Source organism: Prunus avium, chromosome 4 (assembly GCF_965620075.1).
Source record: "Prunus avium chromosome 4, drPruAviu1.hap1.1, whole genome shotgun sequence".
Classification (NCBI taxonomy): domain Eukaryota; kingdom Viridiplantae; phylum Streptophyta; class Magnoliopsida; order Rosales; family Rosaceae; genus Prunus; species Prunus avium.
The window spans coordinates 12,592,547-12,618,361 of record NC_142287.1 but is presented as its reverse complement, the minus strand read 5'-3'; the positions used below and the strand labels follow the sequence as shown (position 1 = coordinate 12,618,361).

The following is a 25,815-nucleotide window of genomic DNA, read 5'->3' as shown; positions in this document are numbered from 1 at the left end:
TTCAAAATTTTTTTTGGGTTTCAGAATTGTGTGATTAGGGTTTACTGTTTCATTTTTGTTTGTTTGTTTGTTTGTTTGTGTTGTAATTTTTATTTTATAATTATTTTGTTTTTGTTTTCTTTTGTGATTTTGTGATTTTTTTTTTTTTTTTTTGCTTTAATACCTTTCATTTGTTGTTATGACATTGTTTGTGGCTAATTTTTAAACATTGAGGACAATGCTCATTTCTAGGTTTGGGGGTATTGGAGTTTAGCAAGTAAACTTGGTTTTTCTTAAAATTATAAATAAATAAAAAAAAAATTAAATTTCGTTCTTGTTTTGAATCTTGTTTTGTTTAGTCACTTTCCGAACACATTTGATGAGATTGTGATAAATGTTGCATGACTTAAATAAAAAATTGAATTTTATTTATTTTTTTTTTCCTTGTAAATTTTTATTGTAAAAAATAATAATTAATTAATTAATTAATTTGGCATCGTTCTAGCATGACATGTTCGAAACCTTCTTTGCACTTGCCATTTGTTTCATAATTTTCCAATTAAAGGATTTGCATGATCTAAAGAATTGTATGAATCATAAATTAGACTTATATAACCATATAATGTGAGCTTTTGAGCCTTGTACTTCATTTCATGAGTGTTATATACACATACTCTTAATTTCTTGTCATCTAAGTTGTTGTTTGATCTCATTATTCATTGATTTGGTTGAACACTTAAAAGTCATTCATTCTTTTGCAATTTGATCTCATGACATTTAAGAAATGATATTAAGGCCCTCTTTGGATCGTTTGTGCCTTTCAAGCTAACCTTATGCATGTTTAAGCATGACTTTCCATTGTTAACCATTTTGAGCCTACATGTAAACCTTTTCTTTCATTTTACCAATTAAATTGTTCTTCTATGCTTAATGGGTTCCTAATGCTTAATTTTAGGTTAGACAACAAATGATCAAATTAGGGAATTAGGAACACAAGGTTATGACCAAACACCATGGCTTAATCATACATTAGCTAGAATCAATCCGTTAATCTAATTGAACTTGGGAACTTATCTACTTGAGTTAGTTATTTTCTTTTTTTCTTGTTTTATTTATTTCCTTTCTTTTTCATTTCTGTTTTGTGTAGGGAAATGAATTGGATCATTCAATCACCAATCCTCGTGGGATCGACCTCGCACTTACATATGCTATACTACCAAACGGCTCGTGCACTTGCGAGTATCACAAGTTGAGGATGCAACTGAATCCATTTTGGTGCAGCTGTATCTACGCAACACTTAGCCTGAAAAACAAATATTTACCTTTCTAAGGAACTCATGAGCTTTAATTGGGATGTGTTTTTCATACTAAGTTTGGGAATTTCGAAGAAAAAAAAAAATCACACAATTGGTGAAAGAAAAGAGAAAAGTTGTGATTAAGTGGTGGTTGAATGAAATTTCATTTTTGGGTTTCATTTTTGGGCCTTCAAAATAAATTGGTGGTTGTTCAGGAAAGGAGTGAATCAATGTAAATGAAGGGTATAAGGAGTTTTGATCAGGTAAAAGAAAAAAAATCTAATCGTGATGATTCGAAGTCTTGTAAACAATTATTTTATGCTCTTGCATTGCGAGTTCCTTGGACTTTGTATTATCCATATCCTTCATTTCTTACTCACCTTACACCCTTGGCCCCATTACAACCCATGTTAAAGACCTAAATTGATCTTAAATGTCATGTGGTTGAATTGCATTCATTTTTCTACTTTTAAGTGTTTGACATCCTTCTTGAGATCATATTAATGTAAGTTCTTCATATTTCTATTGCGAGTTAAGTCCCTTATGGTTTAACTCTATTCTCATGTTTATAACTGAGTGTGCATTATAGCCCTCTTCTGAGTGATTCATTTGTGAGAGGACAACTTTGGTGAGATTTGAAGTTGAACTTGTGCTTTGTATGATTTTTGAAATTGTGTGAAAACTAAGATTGGGGAATTTGTTGCATTTGGCTATCACACTACTACACTTTTAGCATATTGTGTTTAGAACTTTGCCGCTTTGTAAATAATGTCTAAAAATTGAGCTTTTATTGTTAAAACGTTTAAGTCATGTGCATGAGTCATTTCTCTTCAGAAAATGTTCGGAAAAATTGTTTTAAGTTCTTTGTGTTTTTGTGTTTTTGTGTTTGTTTTTTGTTTTGGTTTTGCTTAAAGACTAACAATCTTTTAAGTTTTCTAACCATTTTGTTTTGTAGAGTTAGAAAAACGTTTGTGGGTATCGTATCTGTTAAACCCTCAGGAGACACAACTCCTCCTACTAGGGATGCCTAGAGGTTTAAAGGCTTGTTGCATATGCTAAATGCAATCGAGTTACCTACGAAAGTGGTTTAGTTAACTTCTAGTTTTGTTTTTAACTTTGTTTTGTGTTGTTTTGCTCGAGGACTAGCAAAATCTAGGTTTGGGGGTATTTGATCGGTTCATAATTGTATATTATTTCTTACCCTTCTAGCTTATGATTTGGTTATGTTTTTGAGTTAAACTTGTGCTTTTAATCCTTTTTGTGTTTATCTTTCAGTTAATTGAGCTTTAGGTAACAATGATGGCTTTGGAGAACATAATTCATTCAATTCAAGCATGTTAAGGCCTAATTTGGATGAATTGATGAAGAGCTTAAAGACAAATTCATTATGGCTACAGCCCCCTGCCAGTCCAGTTCCGTAGGTCATATTGCAAGCTTTGTTTCAGCAACCTACATAGCTCGGATGAGGCCGCATTCTTCATGAAAGTTGTTCCAATGGGTGTGTACTATAACATATCCAAAATTCAGCCCCATTGGATAAATATGGAGTCTGTTACCTAGCAAACACAGAGCCATGCTCAGGATGGATTTTATCAGCGCGCAAAATGAGTTAGCAATTTGTTTTGGCCTTAACTTCCTCCTCCGACCTTGGATTGGCCCAAATAATATATGGCTGGAAAGAAGACATTCTGAACTTCAATTTTGAGTGCTTAAAGTCCTAATTTGATTAAGAGAAGCCCAAGTTGTAAGCCCTTGAAGTTGCTGGTCATGCTGACCTCAGCATGTGCTGGTTGGATGCTTGGTCATGGTGAGCTAGGTATGAGCTATCATTTCTGGTTGGAAGCTTGGTCATGGTGACATGAAGATGAGCTAGGGCTGCTGGTGGGATTTAGTGGTGAAGTGCATCAACCAATTCAAGATTTTCTAATACAAGTGCATCACCCATTTCAGATTTTCTAATACAAGTGCATCAACCATTTCAGATTTTATAATTCAAGTGTTGTATGCATTAGTCTTATTGAATTCTGATTTTCACTTCCCCTAGGCCTATAAATAGGGAAGTTCTCTAAGCTTGTAATAACACCCCAAGGGGGGGAGCTCTCAAACACTTCTCTAGAGCTCCCTTCCCTTCTCTCCCTCAAATTCTCTTAATTTTGCTTTCTAGTTCTCAATTCTATCTTTCCTTTTTCTTCTTAGTTGTAATTTATTTTTCTTTGTAATGTAAATTCTTTCCTTAAGTTTTCAAGTTGAATTAGTTTCCAAGTTTCAATTATGGTTTTTGTTCTTATTCATTATGCTTATAAGTTAATATGCTAGTTTGAATGATTGATCACCATTTAGGCTTGCATGTTAGCTATCTTGGTTTGAATTAAGAGTATACACCATGCTTTAATTCGAATTGAACTATGAATAGGAAGAGTATGTATGGACATTCGACAACAGGGATTAGATACATACTTGGTTGTTTAAAATGTTCTTCTATGCTTAATGGGTTCCTAATGCTTAATTTTAGGTTAGACAACAAATGATCAAATTAGGGAATTAGGAACACAAGGTTATGACCACACACCATGGCTTAATCATACTTTAGCTAGAATCAATCCATTAATCTAATTGAACTTGGGAACTTATTTGCTTGAGTTATTTCTTTTTTTCTTGTTTTATTTATTTCCTTTCTTTTTCATTTCTGTTTTGTGTAGGGAAAATGAATTGGATCATTCAATCACCAATCCTCGTGGGATCGACCTCGCACTTACATATGCTATACTACCAAACGGCTCGTGCACTTGCGAGTATCACAAGTTGAGGATGCAGCTGAATCCATTTTGGTGTAGCTGAATCTACGCAACATACACCAAGCCAAGCTATTACCAGTATGCCCACAACGTCCAGGAACTTTTGCGGGTAACTTGGTAAAAACAAAAATGAGATAGGGGAAACCATGTGCATGTTGGTCTGACTCCTCTAAGGCGTAACAAGAGAGTGTGTTTTGATTTAAAATATCTACGTAAGCCATGCCAGAAAATTGTGTATTGGGAAGCTTAAGAAAAGATCCTACCGAAATTTTGGCAGCATATACTTTGTTTTAAAGGCTACCCAACCTGTCAGAAGATCTCAAGCAAGGATGAATTCCACCAACTAGACAGCATGTATATATCAGATAAGGGCATCTAAAAGTACAAGGGCATCTAAACGTAACAACATTACAATACAAAGTTGCTACAATACAAGTACAAGGGCAAGGGCATCTAAAAGAAGTACAACCCGAACAAAATCAAGTTATATAGTCCAAAGGTCGATGCGCCCTTCAGTCTCGGGAGAAATTCTAATACGTGCCAAGCCAGTCAATCTCACGCCAAGCAAAAAAGAAAAAAACAACCTGCAAGTCAAGGTAAGAGCAATGTCAAAGGGGCTCCGGTCCCCACAAACAGGGAGGCGAGAAATGTTGGCCATGTCCTCAAGAGTAGGGGTAAATTCCCCCCATGAACATACAAAGGTGTGAGTAGCGGTACTCCAACTCCTGACCACGTGACGGAGCATCTTTGATTCAACATGAATGTCCCACAGCTTGGAAAGGAAAATGGCGTCAAGAACTTGTGCCTTGCGCAAAATGTCGTAGGTAGATGGGTCCAGTAGCTCGTGGTCAACCCATTCTGACCAACCTTTACTGATGCTACAAGGATGCTGAAAAAATAAAGGGACAGCTGGGAATAAGCCCTTCTCAATGCAGCACCTGGATACGGATGCGGGTTCAATTATAGGGGTAGTCTCAGGTGACGGCTCATCACCTACAACTGGATTCTCACAGGCCTCTTCGAGTAGCAAAAGCGGCCCTCCTGTTTTTAGATTGTCATCCATGGAATAGAGATGATCCATCATGATCAATGGGAGATTGGTGGATGCCATGGTAAGGCCCACTAAGTCACAAGTATTTGCAAAAAAAAAAAAAACACGGAAGGAACAAAAAAGTGGATAAGTTCTGGCACCTTCACGATTGTTGACCTGAAGACTTGGAATCCCACTGTAAAAAAAGGGGGGGGCAGAAGAACACACCTATATGCATTCCTATTAGACTTGTGCAAAGATGCCAAGGTCATACCTACAAAAGGATCGAGCCTGTGCTTTTGTACAATTTCACCCAATAGTCAGCAAAAAAAAATCTATGTGACACAGGTGTAAAAGAAAGCCCAAATTACAGAGGTCAATCATTCAGAGGAGCCATGGATTGACTATCCTTGAATAAAGGCAGAGACATTTGATACATTACATGCTTATTCTTTCCCACCTTGCCCTGACATCATCTAAGACTTCGCATTCAACCAGGACAAGCTATTGTTGCGTAGATTTAGCTCCACCAAAATGGATTAAGCTGCATCCTCAACTTGTGATACTCGCAAGTGCACGAACCGTTGGTAGTATAGCATATGTAAGTGCGAGGTCGATTCCACAGGGATTGGTGATTGAATGATCCAATTTAGTTTCCCTACACAAAATAGAAACAAAAACAAAGAACATAAAACAAGGAAGAAAGAAATAAGTAACTCAAGCAAATAAGTTCCCAAGTTCAATTTAGATTAATGGATTGATTCTAGCTAAAGTATGATTAAGCCATGGTGTGTGGTCATAACCTTGTGTTCCTAATTCCCTAATTTGATCATTTGTTGTCTAACCTAAAATTAAGCATTAGGAACCCATTAAGCATAGAAGAACATTTTAAACAACCAAGTATGTATCTAATCCCTGTTGTCGAATGTCCATACATACTCTTCCTATTCATAGTTCAATTCGAATTAAAGCATGGTGTATACTCTTAATTCAAACCAAGATAGCTAACATGCAAGCCTAAATGGTGATCAATCATTCAAACTAGCATATTAACTTATAAGCATAATGAATAAGAACAAAAACCATAATTGAAACTTGGAAACTAATTCAACTTGAAAACTTAAGAAAAGAATTTACATAACAAAGAAAAATAAATTACAACTAAGAAAACATTAAGGAAACTAAGAGAACTTTGAGAAAGAAAGGAAGTGTTTGAGAACTTTGAGGAGGGAGAAGAAAGTGTTTGGGAACTTTAGAGAATTTTGGAAGAACATGTGTTTGAGAGCTTTGAGGATTTTGGAAGGGAATGTGTTTAAGACATGGGGAATTTGGAAGAGAGTGTTTGAGAACTTGGAGGATTTGGAGAAGAAAGTAGAGAGGTGTTTTGAGAGCTTTGTGGATTTTGGAAGAGAGTGTTTAGGAACTTTGAGAATTTGGAAGAGAGTGGTTGAGAACTTGGAGGATGTTTGTGAACTTGGAGAATTTGAGAACTTAGGGAAGGAAGAGAAATGTGTTTGTGAAGTGTTTGAGACATGGAGACTTTTGGAAGAGAAGGGAAGTAGAGAGATGTTTGAGAACTTTGAGGATTTTGGAAGAACATGTGTTTGAAAGCTTTAGAGAATTAGAAGAAGAGAAAGGAAAAGTGTTTGATATTTAGTACAAAGAAAATTTAATAGAATGATCTTATTACAACAATTGAGAACTACAAAGGGAAACTAAGAGAATTTGAGGGAGAGAAGGGAAGGGAGCTCTAGAGAAGTGTTTGAGAGCTCCCCCCCCCCTTGGGGTGTTATTACAAGCTTAGAGAACTTCCCTATTTATAGGCCTAGGGGAAGTGAAAATCAGAATTCAATAAGACTAATGCATACAACACTTGAATTATAAAATCTGAAATGGTTGATGCACTTGTATTAGAAAATCTGAAATGGGTGATGCACTTGTATTAGAAAATCTTGAATTGGTTGATGCACTTCACCACTAAATCCCACCAGCAGCCCTAGCTCATCTTCATGTCACCATGACCAAGCTTCCAACCAGAAATGATAGCTCATACCTAGCTCACCATGACCAAGCATCCAACCAGCACATGCTGAGGTCAGCATGACCAGCAACTTCAAGGGCTTACAACTTGGGCTTCTCTTAATCAATTTAGGACTTTAAGCACTCTAAATTGAAGTTCAGAATGTCTTCTTTCCAGCCATATGTTATTTGGGCCAATCCAAGGTCGGAGGAAGAAGTTAAGGCCGAAACAAATTGCTAACTCATTTTCCGTGCTGATAAGATCCATCCTGAGCATGGTTCTGTGTTTGCTAGGTAACGGACTCCAGATTTATCCAATGGGGCTGAATTTTGGATATGTTATAGTACACACCAATTGGAGCAACTTTCATGAAGAATGTGGCCTCATCCGAGCTATGTAGGTTGCTGAAACAAAGCTTGAAATATGACCTACGGAACTGGACTGGCAGGGGGCTGTAGCCATAATGAATTTGTCTTTAAGCTCTTCATCAATTCATCCAAATTAGGCCTTAACATGCTTGAATTGCATGAATTATGTTCTCCAAAGCCATCATTGTTACCTAAAGCTCAATTAACTGAAAGATAAACACAAAAAGGATTAAAAGCACAAGTTTAACTCAAAAACATAACCAAATCATAAGCTAGAAGGGTAAGAAATAATATACAATTATGAACCGATCAAGCTATCACCTGGTAGGTGCCTAAAAATCCCTAATCAGTGGTCAATATCTAAAAAATTCAAAGAGACAAGCACAAGGGATCAAACGAACATGCAACAAGAAGAACTAAGGAAAATTGCAAATGCCCTTTTCATGGAGGGCTCTCAGAATATATGTATACGTATATATATATATATATATATATATGCGTATTTATGCAGTGACCAGATGAAGAAACAGAAGAAGAGAAAGAGGAACAATGCTTACCACCACCCTCGCTTGCGTCCTTTCCAACAACTTGTCAAATCGAGAGAAAGGAGAAGGAAATCGGGAGCTGCCCTTCAATTTTCTCTCCAAGTTGCCCCACGCCTTGTGAAGTGGCCTCCTCAAGTCTAGCCTTGGACTAATTGAAGGGGAAATTCAGAAGATCGGGGTTTTTAAAGGGCAGACGATTGCTCCTCCCAGCGGTTGTGAACGATTTCTTTGCGCTTAACCGACTAGCAGTTATAGATGGTGCCCTTCAACGCTTTCTTGTCTTCAAGGGTTCTCTAAATCTGGGTGTGATGAAGGATCAGTAGAAATCAAGAGAGGAATGGAGTTAAAGGTTTGAGTTAGTACGCACAGGAGAAGGAAACTGAAAGAAGGAGTAGGAGGAACGGGAAATAATTTATTTTTTTTAAACGAAGCGCCTACCTGGGAAACGTAAAAAGCTATTGGAAGACAATCATGGCATCAGCACACACGCGGGAAGCGAGAAGGTCATATCACCAGAGCAAATTTGATTTGCTTTTTGGGCTGGATTTGATTATTTGGCCCATCTCCGTATCTGCTCATGGCCTCAATAATCAAGGGGGCTAATGTTGAGACCCAAAAAAAATCCAAAGGCTGGGCCCAGGCTTATTCCTAGCCCAGCACAAATGTTTAGCCACAAAAGGAGCCCAACCGGGACACATGAGAACTTGTGGGACCCACCTGCATGAGTTATGGGCCATGCGCCACGCCAAGCAAACACACGCAACTGCCACGCAAAAGGGTCAAAATGCACCGGCTCTATAAATTCGTGCTTACTGACCTATCAAGTGCTATTTGGCCCGGTCATAACTTATTATAGCATAATAGAACTCAAGCACAAACATGCTAAACAAACACGCAATGCCAAATAAAAGGACTGCTATTCTAATGACAAGCCACGCTACAAGCTTAAGTGGGCCCAAGCCACATAAATATCTGGGGCTTGCTGAGAAGGTTGTGGTATGGATGGGTTGAGCACTCACAAGGCCCATTGAGGGTTCAACGGATGGAAAGTTTTGGGGCTGCTTGGGAGCACTAAAACTCAAGCCCATTTCTTGGGCCAAAGCACATGGGTAAGCATGAGAGAGAGAAAAGTGATCCAATGCCTTAGGAAAATATCTAATGGCCCGCTGCAACACTTAGGAAAAACCCACATTCGTTAAAGCACCCAACACCTCGTCAAAAAATGAAACAAGTAAACTACTTCCAGCAGCTTGACGAAACCAAACTCACAGGCCGCTAGAAATAGAGTGCCAATGACCCCATGCCTTAGAGAAAGCCCAGCCCATGGTCTTATAAAATATCTAGCATCATGTTCAATCCTTGTCAAAGTTCACAACGGAGTCAACGAGAAGCCATTGCAAAAACCAAAGGAAATTCATACATGTAGGAGACATACCCATTGGGCAAACGCTCTTTCCACTCTCCTTTTCCTCTGCGAGCTCTAATAGGGAAACCAAGGAGAAAAGTGGGTGGCGCCTCACCCACATGAAGAGGTCCAGCTGCGTAGAAATCTTGGAACCCCAAAGGATTTGATACCCATGCGCTATGGTTAAGAAAATTTCACCAAACAAGAGTGGATGGAAGAAAGTTAAGGAAAAGGAAGAAGAAGGTTCGATGAAATTAGGAATTCTAGTGCCTATAAAAGGGAGCTTCCTCTACCCAGAAAACCATCATCAAGAGTGCGACCAAGCTTTGTCAAGCAACTAGGAATTTACTCTAGACACTCTATCTTCTACTTCCGTTGTTTTCTCCCTTCCGAGGATAGAAAGCTTCCTAATTTTCCTCCCCCCTCACTCTAAACCTTTTCTTTCTGTAAGAAGTTCATGCTTTTGCCTCTCTCTCAAGTTACTAAGCTTGTGAAGGCTTAGCTCCCATGCCACAAGCTCCTCAAGCAAGTCACATCAGTAATTTGCCACGTGCATTTGGCTTATTGGTGAAAGTAACCCAAGGTGTTTTCTAAAGTTTTCCACAAACTTTTCAAAACTCTCTTGGAGCCTAGTCTTTGAACTCATAAACAAGGGCAATCTTATATGTTCACCCCTTTACAGAAACCCAAGCCCATTCGTCTAGCTGTTGGAAGAAAAGACCCCTACAATAGGTCATTCTACATCAGAGTACCAAAGAAGGTTGATAGGTCATTCTCTCAAGGGATAGAATCAGTAGGGTTGTAATTCATTTTGTTGGGAAGGGTAGAGACAGAAGAGGCAACTAATGTGGTAGTTCTTCTAATCGACACTAGGGAAAGTTTATACATGAAAAGATAGAATGGTGCGACCGTTGATGGAAACTGGACAAGTGCTCGATTAGTGCTACATGGACACAAAGTGACGGAGTTGATTAGGGAAATGATGCTTCGGACGTCAAACCCCTCAATCAAATGTGCCCCCATCGCTACAGTTTCCGAAGGCTTTATACAAAAGGAAGGCATATATTATTTTGATACATATGCTCCAGTTGCTAGAACAACAACCATAAGAGTTCTCATAGCCTTAACATAATGGATGTCAAAACCCTCTCATAGCTAGAACAACAATCAAATGTGCCCCCATATTGACTACTTTGAAATTCATCAAATGGATGTCAAAACAACATTGCTAAATGGTGAATAAAGATGAAGAGATTTATATGCATCAACCAGAGGGTTTTGTCATGCCTGCACAAGAACACAAGGTGTACAAGTTAATAAAATCATTATATGCTTTAAAACAAGCACCAAAACAATGGCATGAAAAGTTTGATAAGGTTATTGTATCCAATGATTTTCGAATACATGATTGAGACAAGTGTGTTTATAGCAAGTTTCAAAATGGAAAATGAGTTATCATTAACTTATACGTAGATTATATGTTAATCTTTGGAATTGATTTAGAAGTTGTAAACACAATAAAGAAATTCTTATAATCTAGTTCTTATAATCTTTGAAATGCATGTAGTGAGTAAACTTAGTAGGTTAATGCAAAATCTTGAATATAAAAATACCTTAAAGTTAAGGAATTTGATATAATGGATCCTACGGTTTTGGAAGGATATACGGATGCCAATTGGATAAATGTTTATGAAGTGGCTAGATTTTCACACTTGGTGGAGGTGCTATGCCTTGGGGCTCAAAGAAACATACATACATTTCAGATTCCACCATGGCAGTTGAGTCATGTAGCCTTAGCCACTTGTAGTAAAGAAGTAGAATGGCTTAGAAATCTAATGATAGTTATACCATTATGGCCAAAGCCAATGCCTCTTATCTCTATACATTGTGATAGTCAAGCAACACTATCAAAGACTTATTGCCAAGTATATATTGGAAAGTCTAGACACATTGGTCTAAGACACAGTTATGTGAGTCAATTGATAAGTGATGGGGTTCTAACCATCAATTTTGTAAGATCATGTCAAAATTTGGTAGATTCGTTAACTAGATTTTCATGGGATATGGTGTCTAAGACATCACAAGGGATTGGATTAAAGTCCATTTCACAAAGTCACCAATGATGAAAACTCAACTCAACACTTGAAACATCAAGTCCTTGAGTTCAATGAGCCAAGTACATCATATGATTGTGGTTGCAAGCACTAAGTGTTCTAGGAACATGAGAACACTACTTATATATTTTATATCCAAGGTACAATGTTTGGTACCTGTAGTGTAGGACAAAAGTTGAGTTGCGACTTTTAATAAACATAAATTGAAAGTAGAGCTGACAGTATTGTCCATGACACACTAACACGACACGAATTCACACGAAAAAAATCAGTATTCAGGTTGGACTTATCAAGTCGAGTTGAAAATGGGTGGACCTGTTAGACACCCGTTAAACTAACGGATTGTGTCAGTGTCATTTGCAAATCCACGTTAACCCGTTAAGGGCATGAGTATTTTGTAAATTTCTATATACTATCTCTACTACTACTACTACTACTATGGAAATGCTACTATTTTGGGCAAGATATTTGAGGCAAGCTTTGAATTTTTGTTGTGGAGAAATGCAAATCTATAAGAGCATGTCCACCCATGAAGGCTAAGGCAAGGCTAAGGCAAGGCAAGGGCTGCCACTATTCATGTGAATAGTGTCAGTCTTGCCTTAGTTGGTTCCACCCTTGGAAGGCTAGGGCAAGGGCAAGAAAAAAAAGAAGATTATGCAACAAAATATAAACAATTTAGAAAGTGAATAAAATTGTTATGTATTTATAGGGAAAATATCTCTAATTTTTTGGTATTTTTAAAAAAAATTTGAAAATTTTTTGGATGTTTTTTTACTCGCTGACGTTAGCGCCTTTGGGCTGCAGCCCAGGCAAGATCTGCCCGTGGGCTTGCCCAGTTTGATGGGACCCACCATTTGCCCGGGCCATTTCTCTCCCGCTAGAGCTCTCTTGGGCTGCCTTGGGGGGCCTTTTGCCCAGTCTTGGCTCAAGGCTGGACATGCTCTAATGGCAGAGATCAAAGGCACTTTCTTGAGTGGTGGTGGCTATGGGTTTTTGAAATTAGGGGAGGGAGACATAAGGGACTCTCATCGCATATATATGTACTAGCTCACACATGTGCCAATTGATTTTTTTTTTTTTTTTTTTATAGTATTAAGAAAAGATAATATGGGTAATTATTATCTGATTTCATTTTTAATTTTAATTTTTTTAATAAACAAAATATGAATTTACCATATTATCCTCATTTAATTAATAATTTCAAATTTTAAATTTTGAATTAACCAAGGGCATTTTCTGGTATTTTGAATGTTTCACCATTCTCTGCATTTTCAATATCTATATATAAAAAGCAAAAGGCTGAGAATGGTGAAACATTCAAAATACCAGAAAATGCTCTTGGTTAATTCAAACATTAAAAATTGAAATTATTAATTAAATTAGGATAATATGGTAAATTCACATTTTGTTCATATTAAAAGAAAAAAAAAAAAAAACAAAATTAAATAATATGTCCTACTTTTATGGAACATAACTACCCATATTATCTTTTCTTAATTCTAAAAATAAAATATAAAATAAAAAAGAAAACCATTTGGCACATACTTAGGGGCTAGTTACAATTAAGGTAAGAAAAAAAACACAGAAACTTGCGTTTTTTTGTCAGAACACTCCAAGTGAAACGACGTCGTTTCAGTTAGAGTTTTTTTTAAAACGCAATCGAAACGACGTCGTTTCAATGAAAGTTAAAACACTGCAATCTAAACGACGTCGTTTCATAACAATAAACCTAAAAGACAAACACGTGAGTCGTCTTCCCCGCAGAGTCGCAGCCAATTTGCAGACTCGCAAAATTTCTTTCGGTTCAGAAGTGTCCAGATCTGGCTCGCCTGGCCACGCCTTGCAACGCTCCTTACGCCTTCCCCGCGCTAAACGTGCAACTCCCGAAACAGCTGACCTCCTCGGGCGATTTCCTGCCGCCTCGCTCCGACGCGCTGGCCGACGCGCGCGAAGGCATGCCTTTAAAAACACTGATTTGGTATATTCAATGCTCCATTTGATTCAATTTCAACGGGTAGAATCCGGTTCACAAGGAAAGTCAGAGAAAGACTGTGAAATGGAGATGAGTTCCAAAGGCTCCGACCCTGCAATCTGGGAAGAAATTGAGCTTTCCGAGAGGTCAGTTTTGCTTCAATTTCATTACCCATTTTATAATACAATACTATCTCTTATTCTGTCTCCACTTGTTTATTGTGATAATTTTCAGCTACCTTGTTTGCTCAATGTACGAGGAGGCAGCGTCATCGGCCTCCTCTATTTTGAAGCGTCTTTCTAAACATGGCGAAGACCTTGAAGCCACAGACCATTTTGAATTGTATGACATGTTGGAATCGGCTGGTATGGTGCTTGTCCAATCCTTAATAGAACTTGGAAGGTATGTTCATCTATTCTTTTAAGTGTAGCTTCAATCTTTGTGGAATTGATTGATTGCACCGCTGAAAAGATCTAAAATCACATTTTTACTCCTTTCATTGTTAATGTTAAATTATTTTTCAGTCTTTTACTTGATGTAATTTCTATATATTATGCAATCACTTCAGAATTTATGTAAATTACTGTAGCTGAGATTTTTATAAATTTCCAGGGAAGTTAATGATTTAGTGGGCTTTATATGTAGTTCAAAAGTAATGTGTTCTTTGGAATACATTCATCCGTCTGTTACCCAACTGTAGATTCGTTGTTATTTTAAAATTCTATTATATTTCAACTGCTCATTGGTTGTTTATCTTTAAGAAATTCTCCCAGTTATCCTTTTTCATAATGAATGTGACTTAATTTGGGTTGATGCAGGACATCAGAAATTCTGCACGAGCTCAAACTATTATTTGCATCCGTTCCTACTATCCCTGTTCAAGTTCTTCTCACTGGGTACTCTTATCTCCGGCTCAAGTTATCCTTGTTCGGATTCTTTGTTTGATAAGTATTTAACATGCCTTTTTGAAAGTTTGTTGATTTCATATTGTTTGATTCTAAAAGCATCATTGGAAATTGTGGTTTTCAAAATTTCTGTCTGAATTTGTTTTTCAGGGTATGTTTTTATATATCAGAAGGGCACTCTCTTGGTGTTCAAGAATTTCTGGAAGAGTTCCTTAGCAGGTGGACTTTTGTCGACGAACAATATGTTCTTGTTGGTACAGAAGAAAATGCAGATTATACAGAAAAATGTGATGGGCCTTTTGTTTTGGGAGTTGATAAGTATCTAGAAGTTGTTGAGGTCTATGTTCTGAAACTTCTGGGAACCATTTTGAATGATTTTGACCTTGCATCCTCTTGGGTCGAGAATGCTAAATTACCTGAGGACAGAAGACAGGTAAATAATCTATACATCATATGTTTGATTCTGTACCACGAGAATTAATTGAAGTGGTTTTATTGGTTAAGTTCACTCTATGTCTATACAAATTTCACCCTTCTTTGTTTTTTGTTTAATTTTTAGAAGGCCTTTCTTTGTGAAATTGGAGACAAAAGCTTGTTGTGGGGTTTAGATTCTCTTTCTGATGTGAGTTTGTACCACAAATAGCAGTCTCATGCTAGAGAAACTCTGTTGTCTAGATATGGTTTGACTGAGATTCAGAAGACACTGTCTCTACAATGTTAGGAGGGCAACGCCTTTCTGTCTGCTGAAAGGATCTTTAGACACACACAAGTACATAAGACATTTTCTGGTCGAACTTAGTGCTTGAAAAATGAGCTTTTTCCTTATACCAAGTTGAAATCATGTTGTGTATCCTATTTTTTGTGCTATGCCACTGAATTTCGCAAGACACTCAGTGGTCCAACCCCAAGCTGTCATCAAATTTAATTTCAGTATTCTTACACATATTTCCTGGTACTCATGTGCGGTAATTGCGTAACGTATTTCTTTTTTGACAAAGTGAAAAGGTCATGTGGTTTTAAATTATTTTGAGAACTGGAAACCGTCCAAATAATTGCAAAACCTTTCACTTTTTATATTAGTCTATTTATGGGAGTGCTATGTCTCTGCCATTTTTGCATGGTGAGTAGCACTCCTTATTGAGTACAAGTATGGCTCACTCACTTATTGAAGAAGTTTTCTTCCCCAGTGATATGACACTGCCCTGTAACTTCTTTCTTTTCTTGAATTATTGACATATTGCTAGGTTGCGTTATTTAACTTAATTTAAAATGGTACAGTTGATTGAATTTTTAGGTTAAAAGAAATTGATACCACTTCAGTTTCTTCCATGTGTTTTCCTAGGTACTTCTGAGAAGATTACACTCACTGCATTCTGTTAAAGCCACTAATTCCTCACAAGGTAACTTCTCATCTTTGCTGGTGGACGACAATGAAGCTCATTCATCATGTTTGCAGCAGATAACTGTGCCAGACGGACATCCTAAAACCAAATACCCTCCAAAGGGAGACACTGCTAAGAACCAAGCAGTTTTTAATTTATCTAAAAGATTGGAACCATGTTTCTGGTGGTTCCGTACCATCACTCTGAAATTTGGAAGTGCTCGGGTGGTAATATCTAATGGAAAGATTGTCCTGGGCTTCTTGATTCTGCTCATATATTATGTTTTCCGGAGGAAACAAGCTACCATAAAGAGGTGAGATATTCTCTCTTCATAGTCAACATGTATGCATTCAATATCCATGGTCATGATATTGGTTCCATTCCCTCTAGTCATCATCTAAGATAGTTGCCGCCTTGACACGGGTTAGCTTCTGTATGGTAAACACACTTGTTTGCATGAAAATTAGTCAATATCCTTATTTTGGTAAAATGGACCTGTTGTCTGAAATTAATCATAGCCTTTTTTGGTAAAATGGATCTGTTGCATGAAATTAATCAATATCCTTTTTTGATAATGCTGTCGTCACTGCCTGGGTGGACAGTTCAGTAATTTTTTGAAAAACAAAGGTCACTTTAACTTGTTACTTTATACTTCTTTTAGTTACGAATGCTGATTATCTGCACTCGACTGGTTGCCCCTCTTTCCCTTGTGCAAATTTGACTAGTGAGTTGGATGACACCTTAGCCATACAAAATTTTTAATAATGCTGGATAATTGTTTGAAATTATTTAGATGACAACAAACAAGCGGATATTATTTGTCAGTGTCATGTGGATACAGATGATTCACATGATATATAATAAAGAATTGAATTTGATAGTATAATACTGAAAATGTGTTCATATCTGATTCGTAGGACCTTTTTAAATTTGATTTCTCCAAAGGACACAACTTGTGTGCACCCATGCTTAATACTTCATTTGGAAGATTGAAGAGAATCACCTTCATTTATTTTAACAGGAGAGCAGAGTTACTCAGGTGTTATTATTGTTTGCAAAGAAATTTTTACAAGGTTAATATTCCAAAATAGGTTTGATATATATTAATTATTCTCAATGAAAACTTATGCTCAAACCACAGATATCTATGTTATATTTTACATTGTATAAATTCAAAAGACTCATTACAATTCGGCATGTCTAGATTTGTAGGAGTTGGCTGTTGGACATGTTGTGTGCACGTATACACACAACACTAATGTTCGTATGCATGATTGATTTGAATGCTTATTTATCGTAACACCCCCATGTAGAATGACTGACGCTTCACTTGTTTACTGAATATATGTTACTTGTTCAGTTTTGTTTATTGGTTTTCCTAAATGGAGAATGCACTGATAGACTTTACAGATTTGATGTTTAAATTATTATGTTTCATTCAGAATTGTTCAGAGACGAACTTTATCAATGAAGAATGCTCTGGTAGACTTGTGGCAGCTTGCATTTTCATACCAGGTGAATCCTTTAGCTGCTGTTCAACCTCTCGCGGCTGCAACAAGGTCAGGCCAGTGATAAAGTTTTAGACATTCTCCATTGAGGATTCTTTGCTATAACAACCAACCGCCAACAGCAGAACATTCTCTTCTGTGAAAATGCAATAAGCATGAACAAATCCTGGTAAGAGTGCTATTAGTACCAAATTCGCAGCGATTGTGCTAATTTACCAGTGCAATATAGCTTCTGACGTTGGATTAGTAAACCATGTTTTTGCTATTTTGTTCTGGTTGGGTTTTTATAGGTCACATCACATGTAGATTTAATGATCTCTTTTTAGTACGTTTCAAAGATGAAATGCAGTTTTAAATTAACGGAAAGCAACATAAAGAAAGAAAGAAAATCGAATGGCGTTTACGGAGTTGAGGCTAATGACCGGTTGTACAATTAGTCTGAATTGTTGATAGCTATAAACTCTTTTCGTTTTGGGTAATCCTGAAAACTGAGAATAATTCCTACCAATTTTATAAACTCAAAAACAGATTTTAAGTATAAAACCACAAAAGCCCGTTTGGTAAGCCTATTTTTAAAAACTCAAATCCAAGAAAAACTCAAAAACACCCCATTATTAAAAACAAAAAAAGTGAGGTTTTATAATTTTTTTTATTCTCTCGCCTCCCTCTCTCCACGCACTCTCTCACGTCTTAATCTCTCCTCCCTCTCTTCAGGTTCTCTCTCTCTCTCTCTCTCTCTCCTGTCTCTTTCTCTGTCCTCCCTCTCTCAACACTGTCTCTCTCACGTCTTAATCTCTCCTCCCTCTTTTCACGCTCTCTCTCCTCCCCCTCCCTCTTCTTTTGTTAATTTCAATTTGGGAATCTAGTATTTCTGATTTTCTGATTTTAATTTCAATTTTTTTAAATCTTAAAAATAGTTTGGAGTTCAATACCAAACGAGTTTTTAAATCTTAAAATCATTATTTGAAAACTCATATTAATTAATTAAAAAAATCATAATTTTTGAATATATTTTTTCAGTAGATACCGAACAGGGCCTTAATCCTTTCTTTGTTTTCTAAAAATATAATTGGGTTGTGCTAATATGGATTCATGTTCTCTCCGATTCCAAGTTAATAAACATGCTTTGCCATAAGATGAGATCCAGCGTTGACCAGAATGTTGATGACGTGGAGGCGTGCTCAATAGGGGCAAAAACAAAGGTTTTCACCTCCACAAGTCCAATCCACTTAAAGACGCAAAAGCAACCGCGTTTGTAGCAGCAGCACTCACATCACGTGGTCCATAGAAAAATAAAAAGACCAATTCAACAAGAATATGAAAGGTACCTTGAAAATGAAAGAAAAACAATAATGACAGGTACGGATTGAATTTAAGATATTGCATTTGCAAGTGCAGCTGCCATACAAAACCCTAGGAAGTGCCCCACCCACGAGAAACACTTGCATGCACCGGGTCCTATCCCCCTCCAATCACAACCCGCCATGTGTCCATTTTCTGCCAAATAGGACTGTTGTCCTATTCCCGGTGCAGGCGAAAGGCCCACGCACCCCTCCCCCCCTAGGAAGTCCCTCCCCCCCCCCCCAAAAACACGGTAGCAAGTCAAGCTTTTTCACTCTAACGACTTGCATGAATTAAATAGACCCAACCGACTAACTAGTATAATTGATTATAATACTAGTGTCACTAATCAAAACCAAACCCCACAAAATAATGAAAGTTACACCAATTGCACCTCAAGCAAAGCGATTGAGAGTTTTGTAAGTGTGATCTTTAAATTGTGATTCAGGAAATTAACAGTTACGATTATGACATGCGTACGGTGAAGATTTATTCAGAGGATTTCACTAATAAGCTCATCTTGTAAATAAAAAGAGATATTTAATCATATACCCATTCTTAATACTAAAACTATAAATAAACCCTACACCATTTAATTTCTATAAACAAACCCAAAAAAAAACCCACAAAATAATACCTGGCCCTATTGAATTAAATTTTGATTATTAAATTACTTTGATGCCCTATTAAGTGTTTTGAGTTTTTTTTTATGAGGTTTTAGGGTTATGTTTGTTTTAAGAAATTAATGGCAGTTTTATAATTTAAAAGAAGTTAAAAGTTTTTTTGTTATATTGTAAATGGGCTTTGGATGTGTTTCTAAAGTTCATTTCATATAGGGTTTTTTATTATTATTTGGGCTCTTATATTAGGTATAAAAGTGAATTTCCCTATTTAAAAAAAGCACTTGTTTAAAATAATAAAATAATAATAATAATTCAAAAACACTGTTAGTCCAAGCCAAAAGGAATTTTTTTAGCTATATATTTATTTCAACCCTTATAAAAGTACCGCATATGGCACGAAATTGCATCCAAACTCTGGTTGGCTTCTAAAGACTCCAAAGAAGAAGAAGAAGCCAATCACTCGGTCAGTCCATGGATACCGAAGCTTCACCGTAAGTCCTCTCTCTCTCTCTCTCTCTCTCTCTCTCTCTCTCTCTCTCTCTCTCTCTCTCTCTCTCTCTCTCTCTCTCTCTCTCACCTGTATTTTCCAACCTACATGAAGAATGAATTTGATCATGACCGAGAAATTTTCTTCGGACATATTTGAACAAAAAGGGGAAGACTTTGATTCGTTAATTAATCATATTCATATATATCTATATATTTTCATGCAGGTTTGAGAGCAGTGAGATGGTGGCAAGTTTCTTGGCCTCGACGCCTCTGCTGAGCGAGGCATGGCAGCTATGCAGCGTAGCCAACACCGCGGCCGCTGCTCCATACGGCGGCTTTGTACCCCTCCAAATCGGAGATGTCGGTTACTTTGCCTTTTCCAGTAACGGAATTATGACATCATCACCATCATCATCATCATCATCAGAAGAATATTCGAGATTCAGCAGGAATCTGGTGGCGTTGGGTGGCGCTGGCCACGGCCTTTTTTCTCCATTAACCAATAATAATGAAGAGGAAGAGGCCGTCATGGTGCATGAAGGGCTGCTCAATCTCTTCCTGAACTGCTTCGAAGCTGTCCAAAACCAGGTCAGATAATTGATATCATTCATGCATTTCTTTTTTTCTGCCTTGATTGTGACGCGTATTTACCTTTTGTTTGTTGTCTTGCGGCCCAGGCAATTGCTAGTTATAATATGAGCCCTTTTTCTTGTGTTCTATTCTACTTTTTATATACTAGACAGTTATTAGAAAGAATAGGTTTTCTCACAGATAGTCGCATTCGAATATGATATTTTATACAAAAATTCTTACAACGCTTTTTTGGAGAGAAAAACAAAAACAAAAACAAAAATCCTCTAACTATTGCCATTGGTTCTTAGTGTGTTATAATTTTTTCACTTAAAAGAGTACATGATGGAGTTTTTCTAATCTAAAGTATTGGATTTGAGGGAAATTTTTATTTTTATCTTTATAAATAAAATGTAATGTTAGAATGAACCGATTTGTGAAAGCCCGAGAAAAAATGGTAGAGTAGTCGAAACAAAATATGGACATTATTGTTGCATATTATATGTTAATAATCAATGATAAATGTATATAAGAAATCATAATATAAAGGGCCTTTTTTGATTGGTTTAACTGCAAATACAAGTCAAGTATTTGTTCATAAATAATAGTTAGTCAAGTCAATAGGTTTACTAATAGTGGTATTTCGCTTTCATTTGTTCCTTATTTGACAAGATAAATAAATAAATAAATAAAATACAGAAAACAAAAACAACTTCTCTTTCTGAATATTGCTTCAAGATTCTGAATTTCCTTCATTTTGCCCATGGCACTTTTCAACAGTAACCTCGTTTTCCAACCCCTTTTAAACTCCTACGCGCAGGTTGCGTGTACCGGCTGCGGCTGGCCAAGAAACAACAAAAATGTTTCAAAAAGTCATAAATCTTTCTACTCATTTTCCAATGTGTTCAACCAAATTCAAAAGTGATATTTTAGGCTATGATTGTCATCTTAGAAAAAAACACACAAACTTTTAAGCACGTAGTGGCCACTGCCCAGGATGCAATTCAATATTTCTGATTCGGAAAATTTCTACAAGGGGCAGTCGTATTTTTATGTTTATTTCTCTTCTCACGTGGCTTAATTACTTTTACGAGCGAAATCGACATAAAAAAACATAAGAAGAGTTAATCTTAGCTAGTTATTAAGGCCATGAAAATATTCTCTCTGCATGCCAACTACCAGACAGACTTGAATTCAATTGTCTACGTCAAAAGTTCTATTTCAAGTCATGCATTTGCTTGGTATTTGAATCTTTAATAAGCAAAAGCTAAAAGCAATTTTAACAAAACTTTAATTTTAAGTTCCATGTATTTACTTTAACTTGTCCCATCCCATATCTCCCTCTCTAACTATTTTTTGTCGCATTTATATGTTGATTAGGTCTGTTTAGAGAGAGAAAATAATTTACTTTAATTATCTAGAATTAGAATTATGCGTGGAGGCTTTCATGCGTGTTTGGGTGGTTGTTGTATTATTTGACAAAAAGAACAATTCGTACCAACGAACAAAAAGCAAATTTACAAGACGTGTTGACTAGATTGCTTTCCCACTGCCAAAATCTTTCGTCAACAAATTGCCAAATAAATTATATTTCTTTCTATGACCAAAATTAAGAAAAATAAAATTATTTATTCTTATAATCTAGTATGTCTTGTTCTAGTACACCATAATAAAATTTACTTTATAATTAGTTTATTTATAACATTTATTATTATTTTTTGTTCAAATGAAAGAATTCATTAGGGTGATTTAATGGAACCCAACAATCCTATTTTTGGACACATTCTTTACACCTACATACAATTTTAGTGAAATTAAATTATTTTCTCTACACATATCACTTCTTCCTAAATTATTCTCACTAACCTAAATCCATCACACACTATCACATTTTATAGTCACACCCAACAAACCCTAATTTTTAGTGGGTGACCATCGAGTTCGTTTATGCGTTTCGGTGATAGCCTACTAAGTGATTTGTTCCTGGTTTGTTGAAGTTAGGGGGAAATTTTGATGGATGACCTTCGAACCAACTTACTTATTTCGGTGTCCCCCACTGAATATGTAAATTGTATATGGTTCATGTGCATTGAATCTCCAAAACATCCATGCCCGGAGGTCTACAAATGAAGTTCCTATTATGATCACAGAGATAACCCCCCATTCCTCTAGCCGGATCTTCCTTCCTTTGTCGTGAGGTTCCTTTCAAAAGTCTATTAAATTATTGATGTGACACACATGAATTAAAACTTTAAAACAAAATGTGGTGGTGGGATTGCGGATTTGTGTTAGGACTCAAGATCTCACATTGGATAAATAGCATATCATAGAGCGGTTTGTATTGTCATACAACACTTATCTATGGGCTCAATGGGCTTTTGGATATTTTGCATTTCTCATTTAAATCATATTTAGAGCCCAATTCAATTCCTTATGTCAAAGTTAATCTCATAATTAATTCTTTATTTTGAATTATAATTTAACTTTTAAATCACTATTATAGTCTTACTTATTTAACTCGGTCAATTGCTCCGGTCAAACATGTTGACTTTGACCTTTGAATTTTGGCCTTCGACTTTTGACTCCTAATTTCTTTTCTCTTCATTTGTTCCTCTAATCTCATTTCTCGGTGTGCAATCCGTAGGTTCCTTTTAGCAAGGAAGTGAGTTGACTGAACTCCTCTGAGTTAACTTGTGAATTAAATCTCACTATTTAATTCTTCATATTAGTGAAGGTTAATTATGATTGAACTTTTCAGGGCTTCCACAAACCATGGTTGACACCTAGCAGCATGTCGTGATTATCTGAGCTAAATAGGGTGTAGGGAAGAACCCATTCAAATTGGAATGACTGTGCAATTGAATCCTTCTCTTATACAATACTCCTTATTCACATTATTATATAATGAAATCTAATGTCAAATATCATAATGTGAATTATTCATTTATATGATTATCCTGATAAGATTTGAAGACCTCTTCTTTCAAATTTTATCCACTACCTTTACGCAAAGATTTGATCAATCAAATCCTTGTGGTATTCTTTCTCCTTACTGAAAGTAGAGATCCCTTGTTGTATATTTATTTGCCTCCATGACTTTATTGAGAGTCTTGATAAGCACCTTTAGGTCATGTTTTTTACAACACAGCTGTATAGTGCCCTCAAAGACAAACAACATGTTCCCGTTGAAAAATGGACAAAATAAGTCATTTTCCTTAAATTGCAACAAGGCCAAATAACATTTTAGTTCCGTAATTTTCCACTTGGGTCCATGTTATTTGAATTTTGGCCATTTCAATCTTGTAGTTTGATTTGACTTGCAATTAATTCATAATCCTATCGTCAAACTAATAGATGAAATTTAACTTGGCAATATGCAACCACCAAATGTGAGGGAACTTTTGTCTCCACAAAACATTTGCAATCAACCCAAAACATAAGAATTCTGTTTATTTTTCTTAGCAATGTTAGACTTGTAGGACTTGATTGGTAACTTTAAGAAACTATAAGCCTTATATTCCCAAAATTGAAACAACTAGTAAACCACATGCCTAGAATCATGAAAACTGAAACTGCAGGGATCAAACTGGACATAGATTTGTGATCTGCCATCAAAATCAAAGTAAATGGATTAAATTGTCCACGTTGATTTAGCTTTCTAATTGTAACATTTATTAGTAGGATACAATTAATTAGTGCTCCAAAAAATTAATATCTGGTGGTGGCTGGTGCAGATGATGGAAGTAACAAAGAATAGCAAGTCCATTATCATCACAGGCCATTCTATAGGAGGCACAACTGCCTCACTCTGTGCTCTTTGGCTCCTCTCCTGCCTCCAATCTGTCTCCTCTTCCCCTTCAGTCCTCTGCATTACCTTTGGTTCACCATTGCTTGGCAATGAGTCCCTTTCCCGAGCAATCCTTCGAGAAAGATGGGGTGGCAACTTTTGCCATGTGGTTTCCAAGTATGACATCATGCCGAGGCTACTCTTTGCTCCAATGGCATCATGCACCACCCAACTGCATCTCTTACTGCAACACTGGACTGCTCCTCAGTTTGGGAATCTTGGTGTGCAGCTTGGAGACGAAGCAAAAGCTGAACTGTTTCTGTCTGTAGCCGCTCATTTGCAAGTGGCATCGGAAGCAGGGGAAGAGGGAGCAACTAGTTCCTACTGCCCATTTGGGAACTACTTGTTTTGCTCACAAGAGGGGGCTATCTGTGTGGACAATGCAGCATCTGTCATCAAGATGATGTACTTGACGTTTATTGCAGGTAACCCCAGTTGCTGTATTGAGGATCATCTCAAGTATGGAGAATATGTTGGCAAGTTTTGTTCACAGTTTTTGAACAAGAGAAGCTTCATGCAAGGGGAGCTTCCTCAGTCAAGCTGGGACGCAGGGGTTGCATTGGCATTGCAGTCCTTGGGAATAAGTGGTCAGGTACTAACATTTCACTATCATTCTCCAATTTATTTAACCTTTTTTCCGTCCATTCATCTCTTGTCAAATGAATTTCAGGAATCAGCTTCAGAAGCGAAAGAGTGCCTAAAGATAGCGAGGCGATTGGGACGTACACCAAACCTCAAGTGTGCTGATTTAGCCGTTCGGCTCTCCAGGATCACACCTTACAGGGCTGAAATAGAATGGTACAAGGGATCCTGTGATAAGTCTGATGAGAAACTAGGGTACTACGACGCCTTCAAGCAAAGGGGCTCCTCAAAAAGGGTTCACAAAGTCAACATGAACCGCCACAAACTTGCTGCATTTTGGAATGGCGTGATCGAAATGTTGGACAAAAATGAGCTGCCTTACGATTTTCACAGGCGATCAAAATGGGTAAATGCTTCCCAGTTTTACATGCTCCTGGTAGAGCCACTGGAGATTGCTGAGTATTATAGGTCTAATATGCACCTTGTCAAGGGTCATTACTTGAAGCATGGAAGAGAGAGGAGGTTTGAGATTTTCGACAGGTGGTGGAAGGAGAAGAGAGTTAATGAGGAGAAAAATAGTAAGAGAATCAAATTTGCAGGTTTGACTCAGGATTCCTGCTTTTGGGCCAAGGTGGAGGAAGCTAGAGAATGGGTAGCTAAGGTTAGAAGTGAAAGTGATGCAAGGAAGCAGGCTTTGCTGTGGGATAGTATCAATAACTTTGTAATGTACGCAGCTACACTGGTGGAAAGAAAGGAGGTCTCCGAAGACGTTGTAGCCAAGAATTCAAGCTACAAAAAATTGTTGGAGGAGTTGACAGAATTGAGATCGGCGGTACGTCCATTCTGGACAGCTACACAATTTCCATGTCTTAGAGGTGGGGAAGTAGTTCCCTAGTTTGTATTCTGGACATGCATGTTTAAAGATCGCTGCTTTTAACTCTGTACTTGACTTGCTTAACTTGTTCTTAAATTTAACTATGGCATGAATTCTTCCGGAATAATTCATATGTTTGTGTGTGTGTGTGTGCCTGTGTATACACAGTCG

General features: G+C 37.0%; 2 protein-coding genes across 2 annotated transcripts; both read left to right on the top strand.

Moving 5' to 3' along the window:
• The first annotated feature begins 13,301 nt into the window (after positions 1-13,301).
• On the top strand, positions 13,302-17,707 carry APEM9 (3-phosphoinositide-dependent protein kinase-1). Its single transcript, XM_021945937.2, has 6 exons — positions 13,302-13,669; positions 13,758-13,925; positions 14,342-14,419; positions 14,579-14,861; positions 15,771-16,123; positions 17,253-17,707. The coding sequence occupies exons 1-6, from the start codon at positions 13,539-13,541 to the stop codon at positions 17,380-17,382; spliced, it is 1,143 nt and encodes a 380-aa protein (XP_021801629.1). The 5' UTR covers positions 13,302-13,538; the 3' UTR covers positions 17,383-17,707.
• Positions 17,708-19,550: 1,843 nt separating this feature from the next.
• On the top strand, positions 19,551-25,710 carry PAD4 (alpha/beta-Hydrolases superfamily protein). Its single transcript, XM_021945929.2, has 4 exons — positions 19,551-19,773; positions 19,996-20,359; positions 24,076-24,780; positions 24,859-25,710. Exons 1-4 carry the CDS (start codon positions 19,754-19,756, stop codon positions 25,663-25,665), a joined length of 1,896 nt encoding a protein of 631 aa, XP_021801621.1. The 5' UTR covers positions 19,551-19,753; the 3' UTR covers positions 25,666-25,710.
• Positions 25,711-25,815: the final 105 nt, after the last annotated feature.

Excerpts from the sequence above, each read along its gene's own strand:
- APEM9 (XM_021945937.2), top strand. The coding sequence starts at position 13,539 with ATGCTCCATTTGATTCAATTTCAACGGGTAGAATCCGGTTCACAAGGA. Across the intron at positions 13,670-13,757 it reads GAAATTGAGCTTTCCGAGAG|CTACCTTGTTTGCTCAATGT; the intron begins GTCAGTTTTGCT and ends GATAATTTTCAG. Across the intron at positions 14,420-14,578 it reads GTTCAAGTTCTTCTCACTGG|GGTATGTTTTTATATATCAG; the intron begins GTACTCTTATCT and ends TTTGTTTTTCAG.
- PAD4 (XM_021945929.2), top strand. The coding sequence starts at position 19,754 with ATGGATACCGAAGCTTCACC. Across the intron at positions 20,360-24,075 it reads TCGAAGCTGTCCAAAACCAG|ATGATGGAAGTAACAAAGAA; the intron begins GTCAGATAATTG and ends TGGCTGGTGCAG. Across the intron at positions 24,781-24,858 it reads CCTTGGGAATAAGTGGTCAG|GAATCAGCTTCAGAAGCGAA; the intron begins GTACTAACATTT and ends AATGAATTTCAG.